The sequence below is a fragment of the Hydra vulgaris genome, chromosome 11, assembly GCF_038396675.1.
Source record: "Hydra vulgaris chromosome 11, alternate assembly HydraT2T_AEP".
Lineage (NCBI taxonomy): Eukaryota > Metazoa > Cnidaria > Hydrozoa > Anthoathecata > Hydridae > Hydra > Hydra vulgaris.
This window is the reverse complement of record NC_088930.1, coordinates 9,420,957-9,446,836: the sequence shown is the minus strand read 5'-3', so window position 1 is coordinate 9,446,836 and position 25,880 is coordinate 9,420,957. Positions and strand designations below refer to the sequence as shown.

At 28.4% G+C, this 25,880-nt stretch overlaps 1 protein-coding gene across 3 annotated transcripts in view; it reads right to left on the bottom strand.

The window, feature by feature from the left end:
• LOC101239166 (uncharacterized) overlaps positions 1-25,880 on the bottom strand; it is a 111,808-nt gene that overhangs the window by 80,020 nt on the left and 5,908 nt on the right. For all 3 annotated transcript variants that reach the window (XM_065810029.1, XM_065810028.1, XM_065810030.1), the window contains 2 exons: positions 8,860-9,088; positions 5,287-5,498 (listed from right to left, as the gene is read on the bottom strand). In XM_065810029.1, the coding sequence (XP_065666101.1) occupies positions 5,287-5,498; positions 8,860-9,088 (441 nt within the window). The remainder of the gene's footprint in view (positions 1-5,286; positions 5,499-8,859; positions 9,089-25,880) is intronic.

The window sequence follows — 25,880 nt, the reverse complement described above, 5'->3', positions numbered from 1 at the left end:
AGAGCTTTAGAACTTAGCCTACAGTCACCAAATATTACACAAACAATTTTGAAAAAATTACATATACTTTTATTATATAAATATTCATAAGATGAAGAAAAGACAGCTTCAATCAAAATCTCAAAAGACCTTTTTACTGTTTATTTTGCCACACTACAGATAAAGGGATCTCAGAATGTTAGGTTTAATAATAGGTACTAGTGTTGCCAATATTGCTTAGTTAGTCATGAACTTCTGCATATATTATTTATTTTCAATGCTGAATAAACTTTTTAATATTTGGTTCACTTATCTTTTATACTATTTGCTTTCCACCACACAATGCTAGGTTAAGTGACCTCAAAACACTAGGTTAATGAAAGTTAATTAATATATATAAAAAAAAGAAGTTATTTGCATTCAGTTTCACTAATTAAAGATCTTAGAACAATTAATAAACGGATTGATGGTGTCATTGTAACTGGAAACGAGAAGGAATATTGCTCAATTTTTACAAAAGATGAAAAAGAATCATTAGTCTTTTACATAAGAAACAAGAATAGGTAATATGTACACATAGTTGAGAAATAAAACATTTTTTTAATAAACTGTTATAATCTGTAATAAAATCCTAATTTTCATATTGTTAATTAAGAAAACTAAACTTATACTGTTTAGTTTCTTGTATTGTTATTTCAATAATTTATTTAGGTGCCTTCAAGGTTTAAACAAGTCAGAGTCAACAAAGATAATTTTGAATGTTTTGGGAGTAAGAAAGCAAGCCTGTAGAAACCTCCATGGACGTCAGATTACTAAGCTATCACCAAATGCTCAACAACCACTCCAAACAAAGAGGCTTAGCAAGTCTTTTTGAAAGCGTTGGGATACAAAGTATCAAAAGTACATCACCAAAAAGAGACAAGGAACTGTATCCATAAATTGTGCCCTTAACTGCACAAAAGAAATGGCATGTAACCACCTCAACAAATTAACAGAAGAACTTATAAAATGTAGTATTTTCAATGATGCAAATCAATTAGAAACAGGTGTATGGCAGGAAAATATAGATACCACTAGAATTTATAATCACGATGAAACCCCCCAGTTTATAAACTATGGAATTGATGGTACTCCAAATGGTTAAGTGTATGCCGGGAGAGGGGAAAGTTGTCAAAAGATGATAAGGGAAAATAGTGAATGCGTAACTACACATCCTTTTGTTTCCTTTGGAAGAGATGTAGCAATGTACCCCATCATATTCAAGGGAAAAGGGATTAGTGCCCACATGGCTCCAAAATAAGAATTTAAGCGAATTCCAAACCTTATAATCTCCACAAATTGATAGTGGAAGTTAGGATCACAGTACACTTTTAAGTGCATATCAAATGTTTGACCACTTTTTAGAAAAAAACAATATAAAATGGCCTGTTGTTGTCCTATCTGATGGGCACTCTTCAAGATTTGACAGTGAATTTGTCTTCCTTGATTCTTCAATCAAGGAAGACAAATCCAAAAAAGAGAAAGCTAATAAAGAAAGGAAATCCAAGCAACAACAGCAAATTAAGGCATGCTATAAATGTAAGGAAGTATGTACACATGGAAAGAATGTTTGAGTAGCAACTTCGAGAATGCTTGTGTTGCCATAATGTTTTGAAATCTACATGTAGTAAAGCATCATGTTGAGGTGTAACAGGCTTAAAACCAAATATGATCAAACCATTTTAAGAAATAGGACCCAAAAAATACCTTAAGTTTGAGTCTGATGAAGATAACGTTGACGACTTCATTCCTATAACTAATAATTTTTTTTTTTAAGTTTGTTGTTAAAAAAAAATTATCAAAAGTAATCACTGAAGTTTGTTATATAGTTTTTGATTTGGTACCTCAAAACGTTAGGTGCAGCACCTCAAAAGGCAACATTTCTGATAAGGTTCTGCAAACTTATTTTTTGAAGGGCTTAAAATATTCAAAATTATTTTTAAAAATGTGTTAATAGCTTGTAAACTTTTTTCAACGTCTTTGTAATTTAGATTATCTTTTTAAATATTTTTTAAGGATTACATGTAATATTTTTTTATTTATGACTTGACATTATATTCTTTATTCAGATCATTCAACGCTTTCAGAGTTCATTTATAAAAATCGAGTTCTATGTTGATTTATTTCTAACCTAACATTCTGAGATCCCACTAAATTCTGAGGTCCTTTTACCTGTATGGGTTCTTGAATTAACAACTGCAAAACTCAAATCTTATAGGGAACCACTCTATACAAATCAAAGCTGTTACTGATGCTGCTGAGATAATTTTAAATATAAAAAGAGGGAAAGCGTATTCAATTAAAAATAAATCAAAAAAAAAAAAAAAAAATATTACAGTGGAGTGTGCTGTTGTCAAAACAAATCAATAAAAAAAAAGAAAAAATTAACAATGGCTACTTAATCACCCATATTGTATTTTAAAAGTAGAAATTTGCTTTTATATCTACATTTAGATACCAATTCATTTATTTTATTTAATAAGTTCCAATTGTTGTAGGATACTATTAGGGGGCATCCATAAAGTATGTACACAGTAAAACCACTGATTTAGGACACCCCCTCCCCCTTTGTACGAACCTGTATGCTCTCAAAGACCCCCTCCCCTTCCCGCGTACATATACATTATTTTTTTTTTAAATGAACTTGATTTTTTTTTACTCTTCTCATTTTTTATAGAGAGATTGTTAAAAAAAATTGTGACTGAAGTCAGAAAAAAAAAACACAACTCTGATTTGTTACACACGTGAAATTCAATGTTTTAAAAAAAATAAAATCAAGTTTAGGAGATATAGTCAAACTGCATACTTACTTTTTACGAACGCACATACGCTTTTGGGAAAAACTCCCTCCCCCTATACCTGCGTTTATACTTTATGGATGGCCCCTTACATCATAAAGATCATAAAGAAAATTTTTTAAACAAATTTACTGTCAGTCTTTTAAATCAATAAATAAGATTGAAAGAATCTTAATAAACTTATTTAATATTATTGCTAAAAACTATTCAGTCTCAATAAGAAATAAAAAAACAAGGAAAATGTTTTAGGGTTCACAGTATTAAAAATATACATTTTTATTAACTTTTAATTTTTGACATTATAGATTTTTATCCTTTTATGAATACACAAAGTTTGCAACCATGATTTATCAATATTTCAAAATAAATTCAACCTTATCGAAACAAACTGTAAGAGCAAACTTACCTTAGATTAGCTTATTTTTCAACCTTGAGTTTCATAAAAATATTTTAAAACTTTAAAATTAAAATTTTTTTTTTTAAAACAATAAAGTTTTAATTTTACTATTTTTCAAGACTTTTTTCATTAAAAAATTTATTACTATATTTTTTAAATTTATTACTATATTTTTTAAATTTATTACTATATTTTTTAAATTTATTACTATATTTTTTAAATTTATTACTATATTTTTTAAATTTATTACTATATTTTTTAAATTTATTACTATATTTTTTAAATTTATTACTATATTTTTTAAATTTATTACTATATTTTTTAAATTTATTACTATATTTTTTAAATTTATTACTATATTTTTTAAATTTATTACTATATTTTTTAAATTTATTACTATATTTTTTAAATTTATTACTATATTTTTTAAATTTATTACTATATTTTTTAAATTTATTACTATATTTTTTAAATTTATTACTATATTTTTTAAATTTATTACTATATTTTTTAAATTTATTACTATATTTTTTAAATTTATTACTATATTTTTTAAATTTATTACTATATTTTTTAAATTTATTACTATATTTTTTAAATTTATTACTATATTTTTTAAATTTATTACTATATTTTTTAAATTTATTACTATATTTTTTAAATTTATTACTATATTTTTTAAATTTATTGGACTTCCCAAGGCTGAGATGCCACAATACTCAAGGCAACTTTTTTCCCAAGGGTGAGATGCCACAATACTTAAGGCAACTTTTTAAAAAAATTGTTTTTATAATCTTCTCTCAACACTCTCTCTCTCTCTCAAACTTTAATAGACAAGCCTTTCCAAATAAGGCCATTGCGAAGAGAAACAGATATGTAACTTATGATATTGTTTTCCTATAAATTTTGTAATTGAACTTTTAATAATAGTTTTATTAAAATTTTAACTAAATAATTTTGTTTTTCTATTTTTATCTTTTACTTTAATTTTTTACATATCATATTTTTATTTCATAATTAAAGATTATTTGGGCTATTACCTACAATGCCATTGAACTTAACTTGGCATAATGGAAGAATAAGTAAAAAATTATAAATAGATTATTATAAAGTTGTATCTAGAGTGGTATCAGAATAAATAGATTAGTAAGAATTGTGAGAAACAACTTGTTTTCTAAAACAAAACGGCCTTTTTTTTCTAGAAAAAATTGCCGTTTTGTTTATTATTATTTTTTTTAAATCTTTCTTTCATTTACAAAAATGCATATCAAAAATTATTTCAAACTCACCACATTATGCTCTACCACTTTGAGAAAAGTTGAATGACAGCAAGTCATTTTGCAATTTAAACAAATTTTTTAGCGAGAGATCAACCAGCAAAAGCCAAGTTGTAAGATGGTTCAAGAATTACAAGGCGACACAAAATTGGATGGGTTCCCCACAGAAATTAATGGATAGGTCCGCCACAGGAATTAAATGGATGGGTTCCCCACAGATCTGACAACAACGAAGCAGAGCGTGTGAGCATTTTTACTGATTTGCTACAACAAAAATGAGCAAACTTCACTTTTAAAGAATCTTCTCAAAAGTAATGAATCATGGCTATTTATAGCATGTGGTGTGTATGGTGGGAATTGTTTTTTTTTTATATATAAATTAAGTTTCAAAACAAAAGTTTGTATAGGTTTTAAAAAGGTTTATACAAGTGAATCAAAATATGAAACAAAACTTTTTTAGCAATAATAAATTAAAACTTTTCTAACTAAATTAAATAATAAAAACTACAACAAATGATATCATCTATATTGCTATAGCTCAACTCATTTCTCTGCACAGTCGCCTTGTTCATCAAGGTTCATGTTTCGGAGTTATAGAGTTGAGAGAGGGTTATACCACAAATAAGTAGCCTCTTTGTCTGAAGTGGCCTTCTCAGCCTTGAGGAGGTAAATTAACAAAAAATATATATTATTATAGTAAAATGAAACTATATAAATACTTAGATATATTTATAATAATTAAAAAACAAAAAAATTTATTATCACTTTAATTTTCATTTATTGTTAATATACTTACATTTGAACTTTAGATGAGCACTCATTTTGTTGAAGCAACAAAGTTTTGATTTTAACATTATTTTCAACTTGAACCTGTATTAGCTCCAGTTTTTCTTCAATGTTTTTTACTTTTAAAAGCAAATTTAATAGTTTTAAGCTATACTTATAGGATTCTGAAAATAAGTTCAACTTATTATAGCATCCAATCAAATTGTTCAGCTTGCTGTAACACTAAAAAAATAAATATACTTTGCAAAATTTTTTATTAAAGAAAATAAAACTTGAATTTTTTTTTTTATCAATAAAAAAATTAACTTTAAATACATTTTAATGTAGAAAATTCATTTTACATTAGAAAATCTAAAGATTATAAACTACTAGTAATGTGACATTTTTCTCTGTAAAAGAAGCATTTAAAGACAATGGATGAATCATAGACCATAACCATAAGTTACAAAAAAACTGCGTTTTTTAACAGAATCAGTAATAAAATTTAAAAATTTTAATTATGTAAACTATTAGTCTAATTCTCTGTAAAATAATTTAACTTGAAAAGTTACAGGTTACAATACCTGAATCCTTTAAAAGTGATTTAAGACAGAGACAAACAAATTTTGAAGAAAAAAAAAGGCTAGCATGTGACATTTTATGTAAAAAAATTAATTGCATGCAATCTAAACTGCACACGATACTTAAAATGACGGACTGGAGCAATTTTTTTAGATTTGGGTAGATTCTAAATGGGTAAAAATATCAATTCATTTTTGTAAAACGGTAATTACTAACTGGTAACTGAGCCCAATACTACCTTGTAATTCGTCAATAACTACCCCTGAAGGGTATTAGTTTATTTTTTTAGTCTATTGTAACTATACTTAGATTGTAAGCGTGTTTGTTGAAGAATTGTTAAAGAAGCTAAATCTAGCTAAATGTTTTGAGTTATTATGTGTCAACAAATTCATGCACATCAACAGCCTATTTAATGTATAGGGTAGGGTGGGGTAATTTCTAACTTTTAGCAAAAATTATATATAGCAAAACAATTTATTTTTTTTGAAGAAAACTTTTTAGACATCATTTTTAGTAAACATCCAAAAAAAGTTTATACATAATTTTTTAAGATGTCTAAGGAGCACAATTTGAGTTGTATTCTATAGACCTACACTACCCATTTAGAGGGGTAATGTGGGTTTAAGTTACATTTTTATCTTTTTTCAATGAGATATACCAACTTATAGTAAAATATGACTGAAGTCATTGAGTATGTATTATATTTAAATCATTTGATCAAAGTTTAAACATAATAGTACTTTAATAGATGTTTTAAACGCAAGAAAACGTTACTCATTTAAAGCGCTAAATTAGAAATACAAAATGAATATTTTTTTCTATCTCTGTCAGCTAATTTCCAAGAAATGCAGAGCATTTTTGTGGTTCATTTTCCCTAATTTTTTTTTTTTTTTTAACCAATTTTCCTAACATATAGATAAAACCATATTATAATTCTCCAAACTAAATATATGATATTCAAATTTAAAAGTCAAAGTACTTATAAAAATTAAAGCATGATGAAACTACGTTTAAGGAAGAATTTAAAACCAAAGCTTAATTGAAAATTATCCAAAATTTTTTGTGTTATATATTAGAGATTCATTATCCTACAAAAGCAACATGTTTTATAACAAAAAATGAATGTGCAATCCTTCAAAATTGATATGCTGCATTATCTGCTAGTTTTAATTGAAAACATGATGTCATAACATCTTTAATGATCATCTAAAGGAATTCATAGCAACATGACTACAGAAAAATGAATCCAAAAACATATTCAGACTTCTAATTGTACTAATTTTCATTTTGAAGGTATTTATTGTTGTATAAGCATTAGATTTATAACAGCCCAAAACACATTGACATATAGACCCACATTACCACACCCAAAACGTTGCTTATTTCATTATTATCTGGTAATTTTTCTTCCAGATAAAATATTTTTATGTGTTAAACCGTGTTTTTAATACTTTTTTCTGAAGTTTAAAGTTTTTGATAAAAACCTCTCATTAAATGTATGCGTCATTTTGAATAAAAAGTATACTTAAGAATTCTAGTATTCGTAAGAATTCTAGTATTCTTAAGAATTCTAGTATTCTTAAGAAGTCTAGTAAGCTGATAATTAAAACTTAGAGAGTTTTTTTAACCACCTATAACAACATAACCATCTATAACATACAGAAAAAAAAATATCTACCTAAAATCTTTCTTCTGAAAAACTATTAAATGTTGATTAGATCCACGTTGCCCCACCCAATACTATAATGGGAGAGGGTAAAAATGTCAAAAGATGTTGAGAGAAAATCAACATTACCCCTTAGATCCACATTACCCTTTAGACCCACATTACACCATCCTACTCTCACAATTTATTTTAACAAATTATTTATTGTATTCACCTCCCCAAGGCTGACAGGGGGGGGGGGCACTGTATTTAAGGAGGCTAGTCTTTCTATCCTGAAATTATTACTATAAGCCAATTACAATCCTATACCTCTAAAAGATAAACCTTGATAAACAAGGTGACTGAGAGGAGAAACAAGTTTAGCCAAGATAACCAGTAACATGGTGAGGATTGAAATTAGGTATTTTTTGCTTACAAAGCAAGCAACTTACTGCTATACCACCACCACAAAATTTAAAACCTGTCCTTAGATCAGTACTTATCTTTCCTTAGATCAGTTACTTCAAAATTTAATGTTTGCAGATTTACTTACAGATCAAAATTTCAAGAAAAAAAATTTATGAAGAGTGTATTGCTATTACCATAAAATCTTAAAAAAGCAAGCATCGATGTAGACTCTCAATCTTCTTACCACTTTGAAATTTAAAATTAAAATTTCTAAAAAATTTTCTTATTCTTTAGTTATGTTCATGTTATTGACATCATGTGAGTCCAAGACATCTGAAAAATTTCAGGCAAGTGACCAAAGTTTTTAAAAGTTTTCAAATTGTATGTAATTTTAAACTTTTAAAGACAACTTAATCAGATTAATTGATCTAAAACAATTAAAATACAAAAAAAACTTTTCAGCAAAAAATAAATAAATAAATAAAAACTGTATAGAATTAAAAATTATTATTATTACCCCAACCAATTTAGCACTGTTGGTTTATAGTTAAGCAAAAATGGTTTGAAACCAAAATGGATTTTTTTGTAGACTAAATAAAACTTGGCTATACTTTAATTTTATTGAATTTGAAAAACATTCTAAAAGTAAAACCTTTTAGCTTAGTCCATTGTATTATATGCCTGTTGTTAGGCATGCAATTTTGGTTAAAGATCAAGATTTTTTCAGTTACTCATAAAAAAATCTCAAGAGGCCCAAAATTAAGATTTGTGTTACATATTTTCAAGGATATAGAACTTTTAAATATTCTTCTAATAAATGTGAGAAGTGCTAAAATAATAGAGAAATACCGGTATAGAATTAAAGAACTTAGTTGTCCTGTCTCTAATAATAACACACCAGGTAGCAAGTAATGTTTATTTGTAGCTGTGATTTTTATTTATATTTGTTATTTTTATTTAACAGCTTACCTCATTTAAGCATGATAACAAATATTCCTCATCTTCATCTTCAAATAAAATCACAGAAAAATGTACCAATGTTAAAGCATTTTTAAATTTGTTAATTCCATATAGATAAGTAGACAACCTGTGAGTAATATTACTAATCCATGTGCGCTCATCCCTGCTAAGTGGAAACACATTTAACTTGGTAACCATAAGTGAAACCAAAGAATCAAGTTTTTTTTCTAACTCATTCCTATTAAAAATATAAGTGTGCGTATATATATATATATATGTATATATATATATATATATATATATATATATATATATATATATATATATATATATATATATATATATAAATATATATATATATATATATATATAAATATATATATATATATATATATATATATATATATCAAGGCCTTCTTAATAGGCCTTGATATATATATATATATAGAAATCCTCGACACCGGAAATTTTTTGACTGAGGGCCAATTAAAAATAAAAAAAGCGGATTAGTAAAAGTTATACAGCTTTGCTAAGATTAAACATTCAAATAGTTAACAGCCTGTTTCAGAGAAGATAAACGGCAGAAATCTTCTCGCCTCCGCGTTTCTTTTGCAGATATTGGCGGCCGCTTCCCAAAACTTTTTTTGCCTGCAGAATGTTCTGGCTTCCACCTCCAGATGCTTCCACCTCCAGATGCTTCCACCTCCCAATTGGGGGCTCCCATTAGAACTTTGGTTTAGAGGCAGAATGTTTTGGATGCCACCGCCAATCGGGAGGCTAAAGCCACTGGGGGCAGGTGCCAGAAGATACTTTAGAGGCAAGGTGATTTGGAAATTGCCTACAGTGGTTTCCGCCTCCCATTTGGCAGCCGCAACCAGAAGCTTTATTTGGAGGCAGAATGTTTTGGAGGCCACCGCCAATCGGGAGCAGGAAGCCATTGACGGTTGCCGTTAGAAGATATTTTGGAGGCAAGATGATTTGGAGGCCGTCTCCAGTGGCTTCTGCCTTCCAATTGGCTGTGCCCGCCAGATTTTTTTTATTGAGGTAGAATGTTTTGGAGGCTGCTGCCAATCAGGAGGCAGAAACCAATGACGGCCGTTGTCATAAGTTATTTTGAAGGCAAGACGATTTGGAAGCCGCCTCCAGTGGCTCTTGCCTTCCTATAGGCTGCTGCCGCTAGTACTTTTTCATAGGGGCAGAATGTTTTGGAGGTTGCCTCCAATCGGAAAGCGGAAGTCACTGGCGGCTGCCGTCAGAACATTTTTTGGAAGCAAGATGATTTGGAGATTGCCTCCAATGGCTTTGGCCTCCTAATTAACTGCAGCCGCCAGAACGTTTTTATAGAGGCAGAATGTTTTGGAGGCTGCAGCCAATCGGGAGCCGAAAACCATTGACGATCATTGTCAAAAGATATTTTGGAGGCAAGTTGATTTTGAGGCCGCCCCCAGTGGTTTCTGCCTCCCAGTTGGCTGCAGCCGCTAAACTGGAGGTGAAATTTTTGCCTCCCCCCGCCGCCTGAAGTTGAAGTCAAAGGGGCAAAATTTTCATTAAAAAAATTCAATCTTTAAATTGCTTGTTAATTTAAAAAAGTTTGTTTTTAAATTAACAAGCAATTTAAAGATTAATTGGATTCAAATATCGACATCAAAATTGCATTTTATATGAAATTTATTGCCAAACTGACTATTTAAAAAAATTATGATTTTGTCAGAGTGGTTTTTTTTTTATAGCTATCAACAAAATTTGAAGTTTTATATTCAAAACAAGAGTTAAAAGTTGGAAATTTTATGTCCATGCCATTGGCTAAAAAATCTTTTCCACGAAAATTTATAGAAAATAAATTGTCAGTTTTTGATGGGATCAAAGTTTGAACTTTTGAACAAGTTGCTCATCAGTTGAATTAAAACTGTCACTTTTCAACCATAATATCTCAATTTTACTCATTAGATATTGTTAAAAATTCTTGACAAACCCATTCTTAAATGCTCATTAAAAATTTTAGAAATTGATATCGGTTTAAATTGAATTTTTTCCAATAATCTGAATTTTTATGAAAATTGATTTTTTTTTTTTTTTGAAAATGGAAAATGCGCATTCGTTGAATCAGATATTATATTAAGGAGATTTTCTTACTTGTTGAAATTTCCAGTTTGCTATAAAATTTTTACTACTACGTTTTTTAAAACTCCCCAGTAAAAATCTCATAAAACATTTACGGTCATTATCAGGTAGTTTGAATATTTTGCGGCAAACATGTATTTTGCAACCGCCTTGTACTTTGTCATTACTTTTAATCGCTTTAAAGATTGTGGTTTCTTGAAAAGCAATAAAGAAGTGATTTCATTTCATACAAATAACATTAAAATTTGATCTTTTAGATTTTTAAATGCATTGTATTATTAAAAATTTAATGTCACATACTGAATTAGTTGACGTTTGTATTTTTTTTAAATAAAAAATAATCCAAAGACAGCTATTAGTAAATGGTGTTGATAAATCAAATTTTCGAAGAAAAACAAAGCTATTCATAATTAGTAATAATGAGTTGTGTCATCTAGGTAAATCTGGCAATAAAGTAAACAGTTTATATATTTATAGTTGTTTATACTACTTATATTCATTTTATGTTACCAATTGTGTGATACTAGCTTAATTTGGCCTGCACTTATGTTGTGTGGTACAGTTTTTAACTTTAAAAAATTCAAAATTTTTGAAAATAACATATTACTTATGGCAATCGAGTTAAATCAATCATAACTTGCTTTATGTTAACTTTTTGAACTGAAACAATTTGTAACAATGTTTTCACTTGAAGGTTGTTTTTTTTCAGCTATTTGAAAGTTATTACATTCTGAAACAAGTGGCAATGTAATTTACCATTTTTTACCAAAAAATTTTGAATATTTTCTGTGGTTGAATTGATGCCTATGCGGCCAGATAATGCATTTGCCTCATTGGAAATATCATAAGCATCATTCAAAAACTTAATTATGTGGTGTTGCTCTTCTTTACACCAAATACCTTTTCTCTGAACAAAAATTTAAAAAAAGATTCTTTAAAAATTTTGAGTTTTTTTAAATCGAAAACTGCACCATACAAAAGTACATCCAAACTGACCTAGTATCGCACAATTAAAAACTCAATGCAATTATTTTAAACAACTATAAATATATAAACTGTTTACCTTGTCGCTTTCTTACTAATTATTTACGCTATAGATTTCCCCACACGATGCAACGTTTAAAAGTATTGACAAAATACATGGTTGCAAAATAAATTTGTACATAAAAATACAGTAAAAATTTAGTATGAGATTTTTACTAAGTAAAAAAAAGGTGGGAGTAAAAACCTCGTACTTTACCGGTATGATAAAGTTTTTTTTGAAAAGCGTCTCTAGACAATGAAATTTTTATTGTTATTTTATTGCTATAAAACTAGGGATTTCGGAAAGGAGGAGAGTTCAAAATAACAATCATAATGAGGGTAACGGTGAAGAAAATGCTATTTTTGTTTCAAGTAAAAAAGTTAAATTTGACTTCGATATAAACGATACAGTAAGACACTACATAAAATCGATTCTGATGAGAAATTTGCCTATGACAGTCGCTGATGACATGGGGAAGAATTAGATAATTAGAAAGGCTCTTCAAGCTTTTGGTGTGAGATGGAATCATCAAAAAGCAAAAGAATTTATTCTTAAAGCTGCTGACCAAATTTATGAAATTATTGCAAAGGATATAGAAAATGTATATCCATCATTAATGTTTGACTCAGCGTCTCGTTTCAATACCAATGTTTTTTCTGCACGTATTCGGTATACATAAGATGGAAAATTGCACGATCGAACTTTGGGAATGCTCACTCAGCACGGACGGCAACTTGGAGCGGTTTTAGCTGATCAGCTAATTACTCTGATTGCAAAAGTAGGGAAAGGGGCAGATGATATTTACTCAACTTGTTCGGATCAAGGTAAAAAACATGATCAAAGCTTCTGATGCTATCAGAAAAATGCAAAATCAAATGATTATTTGTAATGAATTTGTTGAGGAAACACAACAGTTTGATTTTGAAGATTTCGATCCGCTTGACTGAGTCAATTTTGAAGAAGAACTTGTAGAAAATTCTGAAGATACAGACGATGGGATTGAAAGGCTATCACATACTCAAGAACAAGAGAGAAAAGTAAATGTGTTAGAAAACAATATTGGTGCAATCTGTATCAAAATGTTTTAAGCCAATTAGCTGCAAAAGACGTAACAGAGCTGTTTGAAGCCACTCTTGCTGAAATAAGAAAATTTATAAGAAATACACAAGCGCCTAAATATGATGCAATTTTTGCTGATCTCAAGAGACAACGCAAAAATATTGCTCCAAGATGGAGTAGTACTTACATCATGGTATCAGACATGTTTAAAAAACTCGCTATATATGAACAAATCCGGACTAATCGAAATAACAGCGAGCTAAGATTAAATGATGAAACCTAGAAATTTATTGAGGAATATGCAAGGACATTTAAGCCGATATTTTATGCAATGAAGGATTTTCAAAGATCAGACTATACCATGTCGGATTTCATTTTATGATGGATGAGAATGGTGATGAACTTAGAAAAGATTGCTGATGGGCAAAATAATTGAACATCTAAACTTCTAGAAGCATTAAATCTATGTCCACAAAGGTTTTTTGAATGTGATGTTTTCATCGCTGCTCTCTGGATCCTTGTTTTGCATGGAATAGTGCTAGTCATGAAGTTTTCAACGATTTATTGAAATTTGCGGAGTAGATCATCTACTGAAGATTCATCACTTCGTAAACTCACAAAGACAACTTGCTGAAATTGCTCGACAGTCTGAAAATTTACGAGATATGGATGAAGAACATTTGACTCAACTTTCAGGTAGAGATTTTACTATATTCAGTAATTGTTATTTAACCAGTATTTGATATCAAGCGGTTCATTAAATAAATTTTATTCAATTACATTAAAAAAATCAAGAATTTCCACACTGTGTATCAATAAAAGTTCAATACTACTCAATAACTTGATATTAATGATTTTCGTCATCATAGAGTATTATTCGTTTTTTCCAATTTTTTTTTCTTCACAAATCAAATGAAAATAGTTTAACCTTTTATTGATTTAAGGTCAAAGAGTCAAATTTTAAAGAAAAGTTTTTATCTTTTAAGCGTTTGAAAAACTTTGCAACTTTCAATGATTCGAAAATCAGTTCAATTAGACAATACTTGTTGTTTGATAAAAAATAATTGATAACTTTTCTTTCAGGAGGAGGTCGAAGTCAAAGCGTAGATATTATACAAAACACAAGAATTCATCAGCAAATAACAAATATTGTATATAGTGAGCCACGTTTTGGTGTGAATGAAAATTTTAATATTCTTGAATGTTGGCATTTGAAACGCGATGATCCTAACTGGAAGGAACTTTACAATATTTCTCAAGTTGATTTTGTTCTGCATTTTCTCAGGTCAAAGTTGAACAAGATTTTAGTAGCTTTGCAATGGTCTACAACCATTTAAGAACTCGGCTTTCGGATGAAACATTAAACGCGATTTTAGTAGTTAGACAAAATTTGGATTTGCTTGACAAAGTCTCTTTATTATGTTAATTATTATATAAAAAAAGATTCTATTTAATATTACTTGTTTTAAAATGGAACATAAAACACAACCCAAACTTTAATTCTTATCTTTGAAGACTCAGTAAAATTGAGTTGTTTCAATGATTAAATCGATTTTTATTTAAGTTTATGTAATAAGAAAAAAAAAATTACGAATGAAAAATGGTTATAAAATATTATTAAATTTAAAAAATTTTATTTTGGTTTTTATACAAAAATTTTTATACAAAAACTTTTATACAAAAATTGATAATTTTATTTGATAAATAAATTTGATAAATTTTAAAATTTATTGAACCAAAATATTTTATTCAATAGCTTTTGAAAAAATCTCTGACAAAGTCATAATTTTGTTAAAATACTCAAAATTTGGCAATTAATATTATAAAATAATTTTCAAGATTTTGGTATTATGGGGAGGTGGACGCAAATGGCTGCAAATGAAAAGTGTAGTCAAGAATTTTTCTGTCTTTTATAAACTCTGCTGATAGCTAAATAACTATATTCAACTTGCATTAACATTGCTAACTGAAACATTCGAAAATAATGACAAGGCAAGTCCCTGATTAATAAAAAAAATATTTAGTCCTTAACAAGTTATAATTAAAAAAACCGCAATGAAAACAATCACAGTGTTGTGGTGTTTGAGGTCATTAAAAACTACTTTTATACTTTTTTTCTTCTTGAAGAACGTCATTTTTTATTGTTTTCTAAATTGTATAGTATCGTCAGGATGGTAGAAAAACTTATCAAGTCGAAAGTATCTAATTGGAGAGTATCGAAAAAAAGTTTTCATTTACTATCTTAAGTTTTAAATTGACAAAATAACATTATTCTTCCAATAAGCTTGAATTATATTATAATACAAGCAATAAAAAAAAGGATTCCATTTAATGTCACTTGTTTTGAAATGGAATATAAGAGAAAACCCAAATTCTATATCTTGTCTTAAAACTTTTGTTATGAAATAACACAGGCAAACAAAAAATTTATTGCATTTTAACACTTGTTCTTACCTAATTTTGATACGTTGAATTCAAATCTGACATCAGACTTTTTGCATAGAATTTTTTAATTTTTGCAAATTTTAAGTAGTTAGCACATTTTTTCCGAAGTATTTCTGAATTGAAACTCATTTGGAAATTCTAGGGTATATTTTGAAAGATTTTATTTTTTATAAAATTAAAAGATGAAAAAAAAGTCAATAACACTTTTAAAATAAACAATTTATAGCATAAACATCATCCTATCAAAGTCAAACCTTTTATAAATTTATAAAAAAGTAACCCAAGTTTTAATTTTGAAAAGGATTTCAAACAAACCATTTACTTATAAATATTCAATCAGAAAGAAACTTTTGCTTGTAGCTCTTTCTTTTGTCAACTTGCTTGATGCAAGTTGACAAAAGAAAGTCGGACAGTACTGTTAGACAGTAGTCTGCCATCATGTGTTTTTCCAAACGTCCTTGATAACGATCATCCATTTTCTTAAGATCTTGGTGGAACCGCTCTCCTTTAAATAATCATCTTGCCCAAGAAACTGTTTAAGATGCCTATTTATAAAATGAAGTTTTATACTTATTTCGCAATGAAGAGCACAAAAGGCTTTCAACTTTCTAACAATTAAACAGCAGAGTTTTCTTCTTTTTTATTTCCAAGAGAGTTTTTTACAACAGCCTCAAAAGACAACCAAGCTGTTTTTTCACTTGCTATCAATTGTTTTAACAAGTTCTTTATCACTTTTAAAAATCGAGAGTTTATGAGCAATCAAAAACTCCTGCTTCAAAAAATACCAACTTCAGTATGGCTTTCGCCGCTAGTTAGGAGGCAGAAGCCTATGGAGGCGGTTTCCAAATCATCATGCCTCCAAAACATCTTCTAATGGGGGCCGCCAGAGGCTTCTGCCTCCTGATTGGCGACGGCCTTCAAAACATTCTGCCTCCAAAAATAAATTCTGGCTGCGGCTGCCAATCGGGAGGCAGAAGCCACTGAAAGCGATCTCCAAATCAACTTGCTTCCAAAATATCTTCTGACGGCAGCTGCCAATGGCTTCTGCCTCCAAAAAAAGTCAGCCTTTCGGCAGAAAGTTACTTTGCCGCCGGGAGGCGTTATCAATTCTGGTCTGTTTGAAAAAATTCTTAATTTTTTATTGCAAAAATAGTTTATTGAGGTTAATTAACAACTTTTTAATAACTTTTAAAATGCTAGTAAAGCTAAATAAAAACATTTTTAATTGAAATTTTCAATTTAAAAGAAATAATGTAAAAAAAACAAAAAATTTATTGTACTAAATAGGAAAAGAAATGTTTACATAAACTTAATTTCTTTGAGTTTAGTTTCTTCATTACTTTTGGGAGTGTGAACTAATACAAAGTACTTAAAAAAAATGTTTGCCAGTGTTGGCATCATTTCTTTGAAATAGAAAATCTGTACAATTCTGCCATAAATGTAAACTGTCGAATCAGAAATGTTCTACAAACTCTTTTCTTCTATATATATAAAAGGCAATGTGTGTGTGTGTGTTTGTTTGTTTGTTTGTTCTCTATAGAAATCCAAACCGCCGGACCGATCTCGATGAAATTTGGCATGGGGGTAGTCCTCGAGGGGGAGAAGGTTCTTAGCTGGGTTTTGACCCCGTACCCCGGGGTCAAGGGGGCCCAAAAATGGGCCCCCCTGACCCCGGGGTCAGGGGGGACCATTTTTTGGGCTGATTTTTTAGGCCCATTTTTGGCCCCATTTTTGTGTACAGATATCAGGTAAGCCAGTTTAAATATTGGCCCGGGCAACGCCGGGTAACTCCAGCTATATATATAAAGGGCAATGTGTGTTTGTGTGTGTTTGTTTGTTTGTCTTCTCTTCTATATATATAAAGGGCAATGTGTGTGCGTGTGTTTGTTTGTTTGTTCTGTATAGAAATCCAAACCGCCCGACCGATCTCGATGAAATTTGGCATGGGGGTAGTCCTCGAGGAGGAGAAGGTTCTTAGCTGGGTTTTGACCCCGTACCCCAACCCCCGGGGTCAAGGGGGCCCAAAAATGGCCCCCCTGACCCAGGGATCAGAGGGGACCATTTTTTGGGACCATTTTTGTGTACAGATATCAGGTAAGCCAGTTTAAACATTGGCCCGGGCAACGCCGGGTAACTCATGCTAGTATCTAATAAAGAAAAAACTATATAGCAAAATAAATACCATTGAGATAAAGTGAATAGTTAATCCTTCCCTATTTAAATAAGTTCCATATTTTTCATAATATGTAATTGTATCATCTCCAATTTCTTTAGTGGAACACTTTTGAATATAACCAGCAATATAGACAATAGAATATAAAATTTCTATATTTATACTATGTTCTAGATCTGCTATATTGTAAATAATATCTATTTCCCTATAATCTAAATCTTCAAAACATAAATAACTGTCATGGCCATCATTTCCTTCTCCATCATAATTTAACTGCAGCACCAGCTTAGCATGTTGAATATATACTTTTTTAATAACTGATTTAGTAGTTATAAAATAAGTACCACCTGATCCTTGACGTAATTTTCCAAAGCATTTTTCAATCGGATCAGAACAAATCCAACCTAAAATTGCATATTCATTTCCAATTGATAAAAGATGGCAAGACAAATCAATTAGGCCACGACAAGTATGTGAAAATGCATTGCTTGTATCTTTTGTAGGCTGGAGAACTCGCCTACCAGATGTTGGTTTCATATTTTCAGCCATTGTTGCAATAGCAAGCAATTTTTTAAAATTTATGTCATCTGAAGATCTGATTGCATTACAAGACTCATCACTATATCTAAGATTTGCATTAGGACATTTAACATTGACTATTTTCCAAAAATCTATAATCAAATCCAAAAAATAATAGTACCCTTGACACTTTCTTGGTCGATTTTAGGAGTTTTTAGAGCTTCAATTGTCTCTTCACTAAATACTTGTAAACAGGTGCTTATTTTTTGCCATTTTATTGATTTAGGAATTATTGATGTTTCAGACAAATTAGACAACTTTAATAATTGATTATAAACTAAATCTCTCCAATTTGCAATGTAAGATATTTCATTATAAATAAACTGCAACCGACTTAATTTTTCTGTCAGCCAATTATTTCTTATTCACTTCAAAATATGGACATAGTCATATAAAATATAAGTTCTATTTTGACATAAACAAGGTTTTCCATCTACTGTTTTGAATTTAGAAAAAAAGCTTTGGTTATTATTTTTACTATCAGTAATAACTGCAACTACTCTACATTAGATATAGAACTTTCTATAATGTCAACAATTAATTTGCAAAGGTCTAGTTGGAAATCTGATGTTAGATTACTAACTGGTAAAACTCTTGCTAAAAATTCAGGTCCACCATAAAGACTTTTGACCATAAATGAAAGTACAGTAGTAACTAATTTCTCTGGATAATTAAAAGCTTTTCCAAAAATATTTTCAATTTGATATAATAAAGCAGCTTTTAGATAAACTTCATCTATCAATAAAACATTTCTTTTTTTTTCCTCAAGTTTGATAGCACAGAACTTAAAAAAACTAAATCATCTTGAGAATTTATTTTTAAAGTTATACGATTTAAAGTTTGAAAACTTGGCAACTGATAATCACAACAATTGATTGTAAGTGTTGCAAAATATTCAAAAGCCCTGGTTATTATATCAGGCGAATAAACAGTACAGCCAACAGAATGAGATCAAATTACATTTAGATGCTCAAATATTATTTGGGTTTTATGATCCTCATTTTTAACTTTTAGATAATGAAAAGCTTCATTTAAAGCTGACTTTGTATTAAATGAAGTTATTCTGTTTTTTGAAAGAGGTTTAACAGTACATTTTGAAACACAATAAAATGCTTTCAAGAATAAAAAGTATTCAAAAGACACCATGCTGTCAAAATTTATATGGGAATTTAAAAGAAAAAAATATTGATGATTTTATACTGAATTAGTCTATCCTTAAAGCAGCGCCTGCATATAACAATATTTCCAAAAAATGCATACTATGCCAACAAGAAAAATTTGAAATAATTACACATGCAAATCAAGAATGCTTATTAAACAAAAGATCGGAATTAATTTCTAAATGTAGGCACGAAAATAAGTTTCTCCTAAAAAACTATAAAAATAAATGAGTTCAAACAATATTTACATTAATTACCCTTTCTTAAAAATCATTTAAAAAAATAGCATAACTAATCATTTCTAAAAAATTCTTTTTATAATAGTGTCAGCAAATTCCACAAATGTGTGAAAATTTACAGTAGTTAAGACATTTGCAACTTCCTGTAATTTAATTTTTGGTATAAATTGAAGTTTTATTAATTTGATCATTCATTTCTGATGAATCTTTGTTGATGAAAGACAGTGTTAAATGGAAAAAATTTTTGTTAAGTGATTTTCTACTAATATATATATATGCATATATATATATATATATATATATATATATATATATATGTATATATATGCAAGTGTATGTATATACATATATGTATACACACACATATATATACATATATATATATTTATATATATACACACATATATATACATTAATATATATATATATATATATATATATATATATATATATATATATATATATATATATATATATATATATATATATATATATATATATATATATATGTATACACACACATATATATATACATATACATATATATATATATATATATATATATATATATATATATATATATATATATATATATATATATAATATACATATATACACACACACACATATATTTACATATACATATATATATATATATATATATATATATATATATATATATATATATATATATATATATATATATATATATATATATATATATATATATGTATATGTAAATATATGTGTGTGTGTATATATGTATATATATATATATATATATATATATATATATATATATATATATATATATATATATGTACATGTATATATATATGTGTGTATATGTATATGTATATATATATATATTAATGTATATATATGTGTGTGTGTATATATATAAATATATTTATATGTATATATATGTGTGTGTATACATATATGTATATACATACACTTGCATATATATACATATATATATATATATATATATATATATATGTATATATATATGCAATTGTATGTATATACATATATGTATACACACACATATATATACATATATATATATTTATATATATACACACACACATATATATACATTAATATATATATATATATATATATATATATATATATATATATATATGTATACACACACATATATATATACATATACATATATATATATATATATATATATATATATATATATATATATATATATATATATATATATATATATATATACATATATATATATATATATATATATATACATATATACACACACACACATATATTTACATATACATATATATATATATATATACAGGCCTTGTTACGAGATTTCGCTGCGTAGCGAAAACGCGTAACGCATTTCTAAGTTACTCAACTCATCAAATATATTTTGCATCGTTAGAAGTTATATTGCGTCACTCGCGTCTTTTCAAGTACCGCATTGTAATTAAAGTTATTTTATTAACGCGTTAAAAATCATACAAACAGTTTGTTTTTTTCTCACTATAACAAGTTACAAATAAAATCTAAGTTCTTATATAAAAATTATTTTTATTATTTTTTTCAAATATGAACTAAATTTTACTTTGAATAAAATATTTTTTTCATGAAACGTAAAATAATGTTTGTTTATTTTCGTATGATTTTTATGTTTATTTTCTTATGATTTTGGTTTTTGGTTATTTTATTAACTGTTAATAAATTTTTTCTTATTTAATATATGAACTCATTTTAATGTTTTAAAACAAGAAAGTTTTTTTTTTTGTTTATCAGTTACCGATAACATATTCGTGATCATAATTTATTTTTATAAATTAAACGAACGTTATTAAAACTTTGCGTTATTGAATTAACAATAAACAAAATATCTTATTAATAAAATATTTACATCAAAATAAATCGTGCATTTTTTAAACTATTATGACTAAAAATAAATTTTATATTTAAAAGAAATTTATATATTTAATTCCTTAAGATAAAACTTAAAACACCTAATTTTTTTAACTAATTTTTAACAACAACAAAAAAATTATTTAACAAACTGTTTCTTTAACAAAAAATCTATTAGTTTACAATTGCGGTTACTTACGACTTTATTTCTTCTGAATAAACGTCATGTTAACGACAATCAAAAGATAATTTAAATATTCTAAAAGATATAAGTTTTTGCGTAGCGCAAAACTGCTGAACGCGTAGGCAAATCGCCATTTCGCAAGCAAAATGCGAGCTGCGTAGCGCTTCTTAACAAGGCCTGTATATATATATATATATATATATATATATATATATATATATATATATATATATATATATATATATATATATATATATATATATAACAATGATCTAGAAAGTTGCTATAGGTGCTACTTATTGTAAAAGTCAAAAACATTTAAAACAAAAGGTATCTTGCACTTGGAACTTTCCAGCGAAGATTCACCCTTAAAAGGCTTACAGCTAAAAATATTAGAAAATTATTGAGCACTTACTATGATACAAAGGTTATATCTAGGGCCAGCAAGAAGAAATGTTTCTTTGTGGGAAGGTGGGGGGGGATCATAAGTATGCTACTAAAAAAATTAAAAAAACTATGCACTCCCTATTGCGGACCTTGTCCACATCTAAAGCCTTAAATGAACATAAATGTTGAAGTTCTAGATAACACTAGTTCAATGAAACAATATAATGAAATGTGATTTACAGTTAACTCTAGGAAAGCCTGTTATGGATGCAGCACCCTGTAAAATTATCTCATATTACAATTCATGTCCAAAATCGGTTGAGCCTGCTGCAGAGATATTTTTAATAGCACGCTCAACTGCCTGAGAGTGACAGGGTATACCAAAAATTAAATCAAACTAACGATGTTGAAGATTTTCATTCTCAATAGCTGCTACCAACGGTGGTGGTGTGAGATAAGCTGCATTCCAGTCAACCATATCAAATCTAATTATGTATATCATATATCAAATGTAATTATTCCATATCAAATTCCATATCAAATGTTGTTCCATTTCATTATTCCATATCAAATTCCATATCAAATGTAATTATTCCAGTCAACCATATCAAATGTAATATCAATGTAAGTCAAAGCATTGGCATTAATTGTCACAAAAACCAGAAGAAGAATGTTTTTTTAGAGTGGGCAAAGCAGTTGTTGTTCTGCAACACAGGTTTTAATACTTTCCAATCTTTTACTCCAAGCTCATGACACTGCTTCATCAAGTAAAAAAAGTTTTTGCACCATCAGCATAAAAAAAGGATGACTCTTGATCTCAAAATTCTGTTTGCTTTTGTTAGCCACCTAGCATGGTTTAAATTACCTGGCATTGTGTTCTGTAAAGACGCAATTTTGTCACTATCTGTTTATCCTTGCTGCACTGCTAAGCATGCTCTAGGAAGATATTTCTGATCTGTACTTAGATTGTTCTTAACAATCCTCCTCGGACAATGTCCTCATCATTTGTCCTCAATGTCCTTAACAATGTCCTCGTCATTTACCTAAACCACTCCCTTTTCCTTGCATAGCTTTAACCTTTAAAATTGGTAAATTTTTGGGATCTAAGTCTAGTGCACTGATAATTGCACCAATGGAACTACAAGGACCTCTTGTAGATCCTCTATCAATAGCAGAAATGAATTTCCAAAATGGTAAAAATGGTTCATTAGTATACAACAAGCAAACAAGCCATTGCAGCGGTCTTACAATGCCTTTCTCTAATTTTCAAATCACACCATTACTTTTGGCTGTATTGTTTACTGTTCTGTCACAAACAACTGCTTGTAGCATACTTCTTGGTATATTTGCAATTATTTATAGTATCTGATTTGCAACGTCAGCTTTACCTGTTTCTGGCATTACATGATCTATGTAGCTGTTGTTTGGAAATGATACAATAGCATAATGTTCTTCCTTTATGCTCCTACGTACACCAGACTTCTCAACAAAAGTTATGTCTTTTTTCCCATCAAATCCAATATAATAATATCCAATATTGTTTCTGCCGCCAAAGATCTTTCTGGCTTCTAAGCTTTGCAGGATCTATTGCAGTTTCTGCTGACAATAGCTTCATATCTTTTAGCAATGCATTTACTACAAGACAAGCATCTCTATTACTAATCTTGCATCTGTCCAAAGCTTTGCACAATTCTAAATTTCACGTTTATGGCTGCAACAACACCATCATCAGATTTACCACTGAAAATTCCACTGTCAAAAATTTCATCACCCGTTTTTAATTGCAGTTCTACCATCACCACTATCATCGTCAGCATCATCACTCATGTCCCTGTAGATATAATTCACTTTTGTCTCATATTTCATTTTCTAATTGTGCTCAAACTTCAAACGTTTAAATGCTCTTATCTCTATCTTCTGCAACTTAGCAAAAGGCCTTTTATTTATAGCACCTATATACATTTTTCTTTCAGTTTTTTGGTCCAACCAGAAAGACCATTCTGTTATTTTATGCGACAGTAGACAAATTGTGAATTTTCTTACACTACTGTACACCCCTGTCAACACACTTACAAGTACATATATCAAATACAGTTTATAATGATTTCAAACAGTCTTGGTAAGTAATGGATGTCTTCTTATAACTGGGATATTTACCAAGACCCTTAACTTTATTAATCAATTTATACAGTTATCTACACTCTTTTCACCAATTGCTGGGATACACTCTTTTTTGCATACAATAAGATTTTTTGTACTTTAAGTAGTTGTCATACAGTCTGTAAGAAGTAGAAGTAGGAAGATGATTTTTTTTCATAATTGCAGGCTGATCCAGAACAGAGCGTTTAATCACAACTCTTGTGCTGATGGTTGTCATTTCTTAATACTCAATACAATGGAAACAAACTTGTCCAACCAATAATAGATGAAAAGTACAAAAAAATTGATAATAAACAAATGATTGAAATAAACCCCTTTGTAGTAAGAACTAATTAACTTTTTATTAACAATCTACAATAAAACAAAACATGTTAAACGCATATATTCTTATTATCAGGGATGCGGAGTCCCAAAAAGGACTCCGGATTTAAAAGTCACAAAAAGATTACTTTATCCTAGTTTTTGGTATCCAGGAGCTCTAAAAATATAAATAAGTTTATGGACTACTAATAGGAAAAAAAATAAGACTTTTAAGTTAGAGGAACAATCATTTTTCGAGCCCAGAGTCCTTAGGTATAATGGCAGCAAGGACTCCGGGACTCCAGGACTCCGGGCTTAAAAACAATAAGTTTCAAGTCATTAAATCTCATGAATGTTTTTATTATAGCAGATAATAAGTCAACAAACATGTTTTGAGCTTCTGGACACTACAGAATTGGAAAAAGTAGAGATATAAAGCTGGAGTCCTTTTGGGACTCCGCATCCCTGCTTATTATATATTATTAGCCTTACCTCATGTTTGATGGGGGTAATGGTACAATATGTTAGGATTACTTTGTGTTGAGTTAAGGTCAGGTATTATAAATTTATGTTTATGTACCACCGGACATAATATAAACTAAACTTAATGAACACTTAAAATTATACTTTTATAAAATTGAAATGAAATATCACATTACTTCATCATTTTTAACTAAAAGTTGCAGGTACTTACTGAGCTCAAAATTTAAAAACTCTTACAGTCCCTTAATGTCAGACCAATAGGACACTTTGCACTTACTTTGCAACAAAAAAAAAGTTTATGACCCACCCTAATATATATATATATATATATATATATATATATATATATATATATATATATATATATATATATATATATATATATATATATATATATATATATATATATATATATATATACATATATATATATATGTATGTATATATATATCTATATATATATATATATATATGTATATATATATAGATATATATGTATATATATATTTATATATATATATATCATATACTGCTGATTTAGGTGAGCGGTCTGACATTACACTGAAATAGCCTGCTGGCGGGGGCTTCAGTACATACATCATCTGGCAAATAGCCTGACTCGCAGCCGAGTGCTGCTACATCAACTCAGAGTTTGGCATGGGGCAACAATCTTTCCATTCATTATTCTTAGTTTTTTTCTTCTTCTAAAAAAGTTGTATAGACTACGATAAGCAAAAAAAGTGTGCAAATGCTTATATAAATATGCTATAGTAGATATATATTATAAAATATTTTTTCCTTTTAA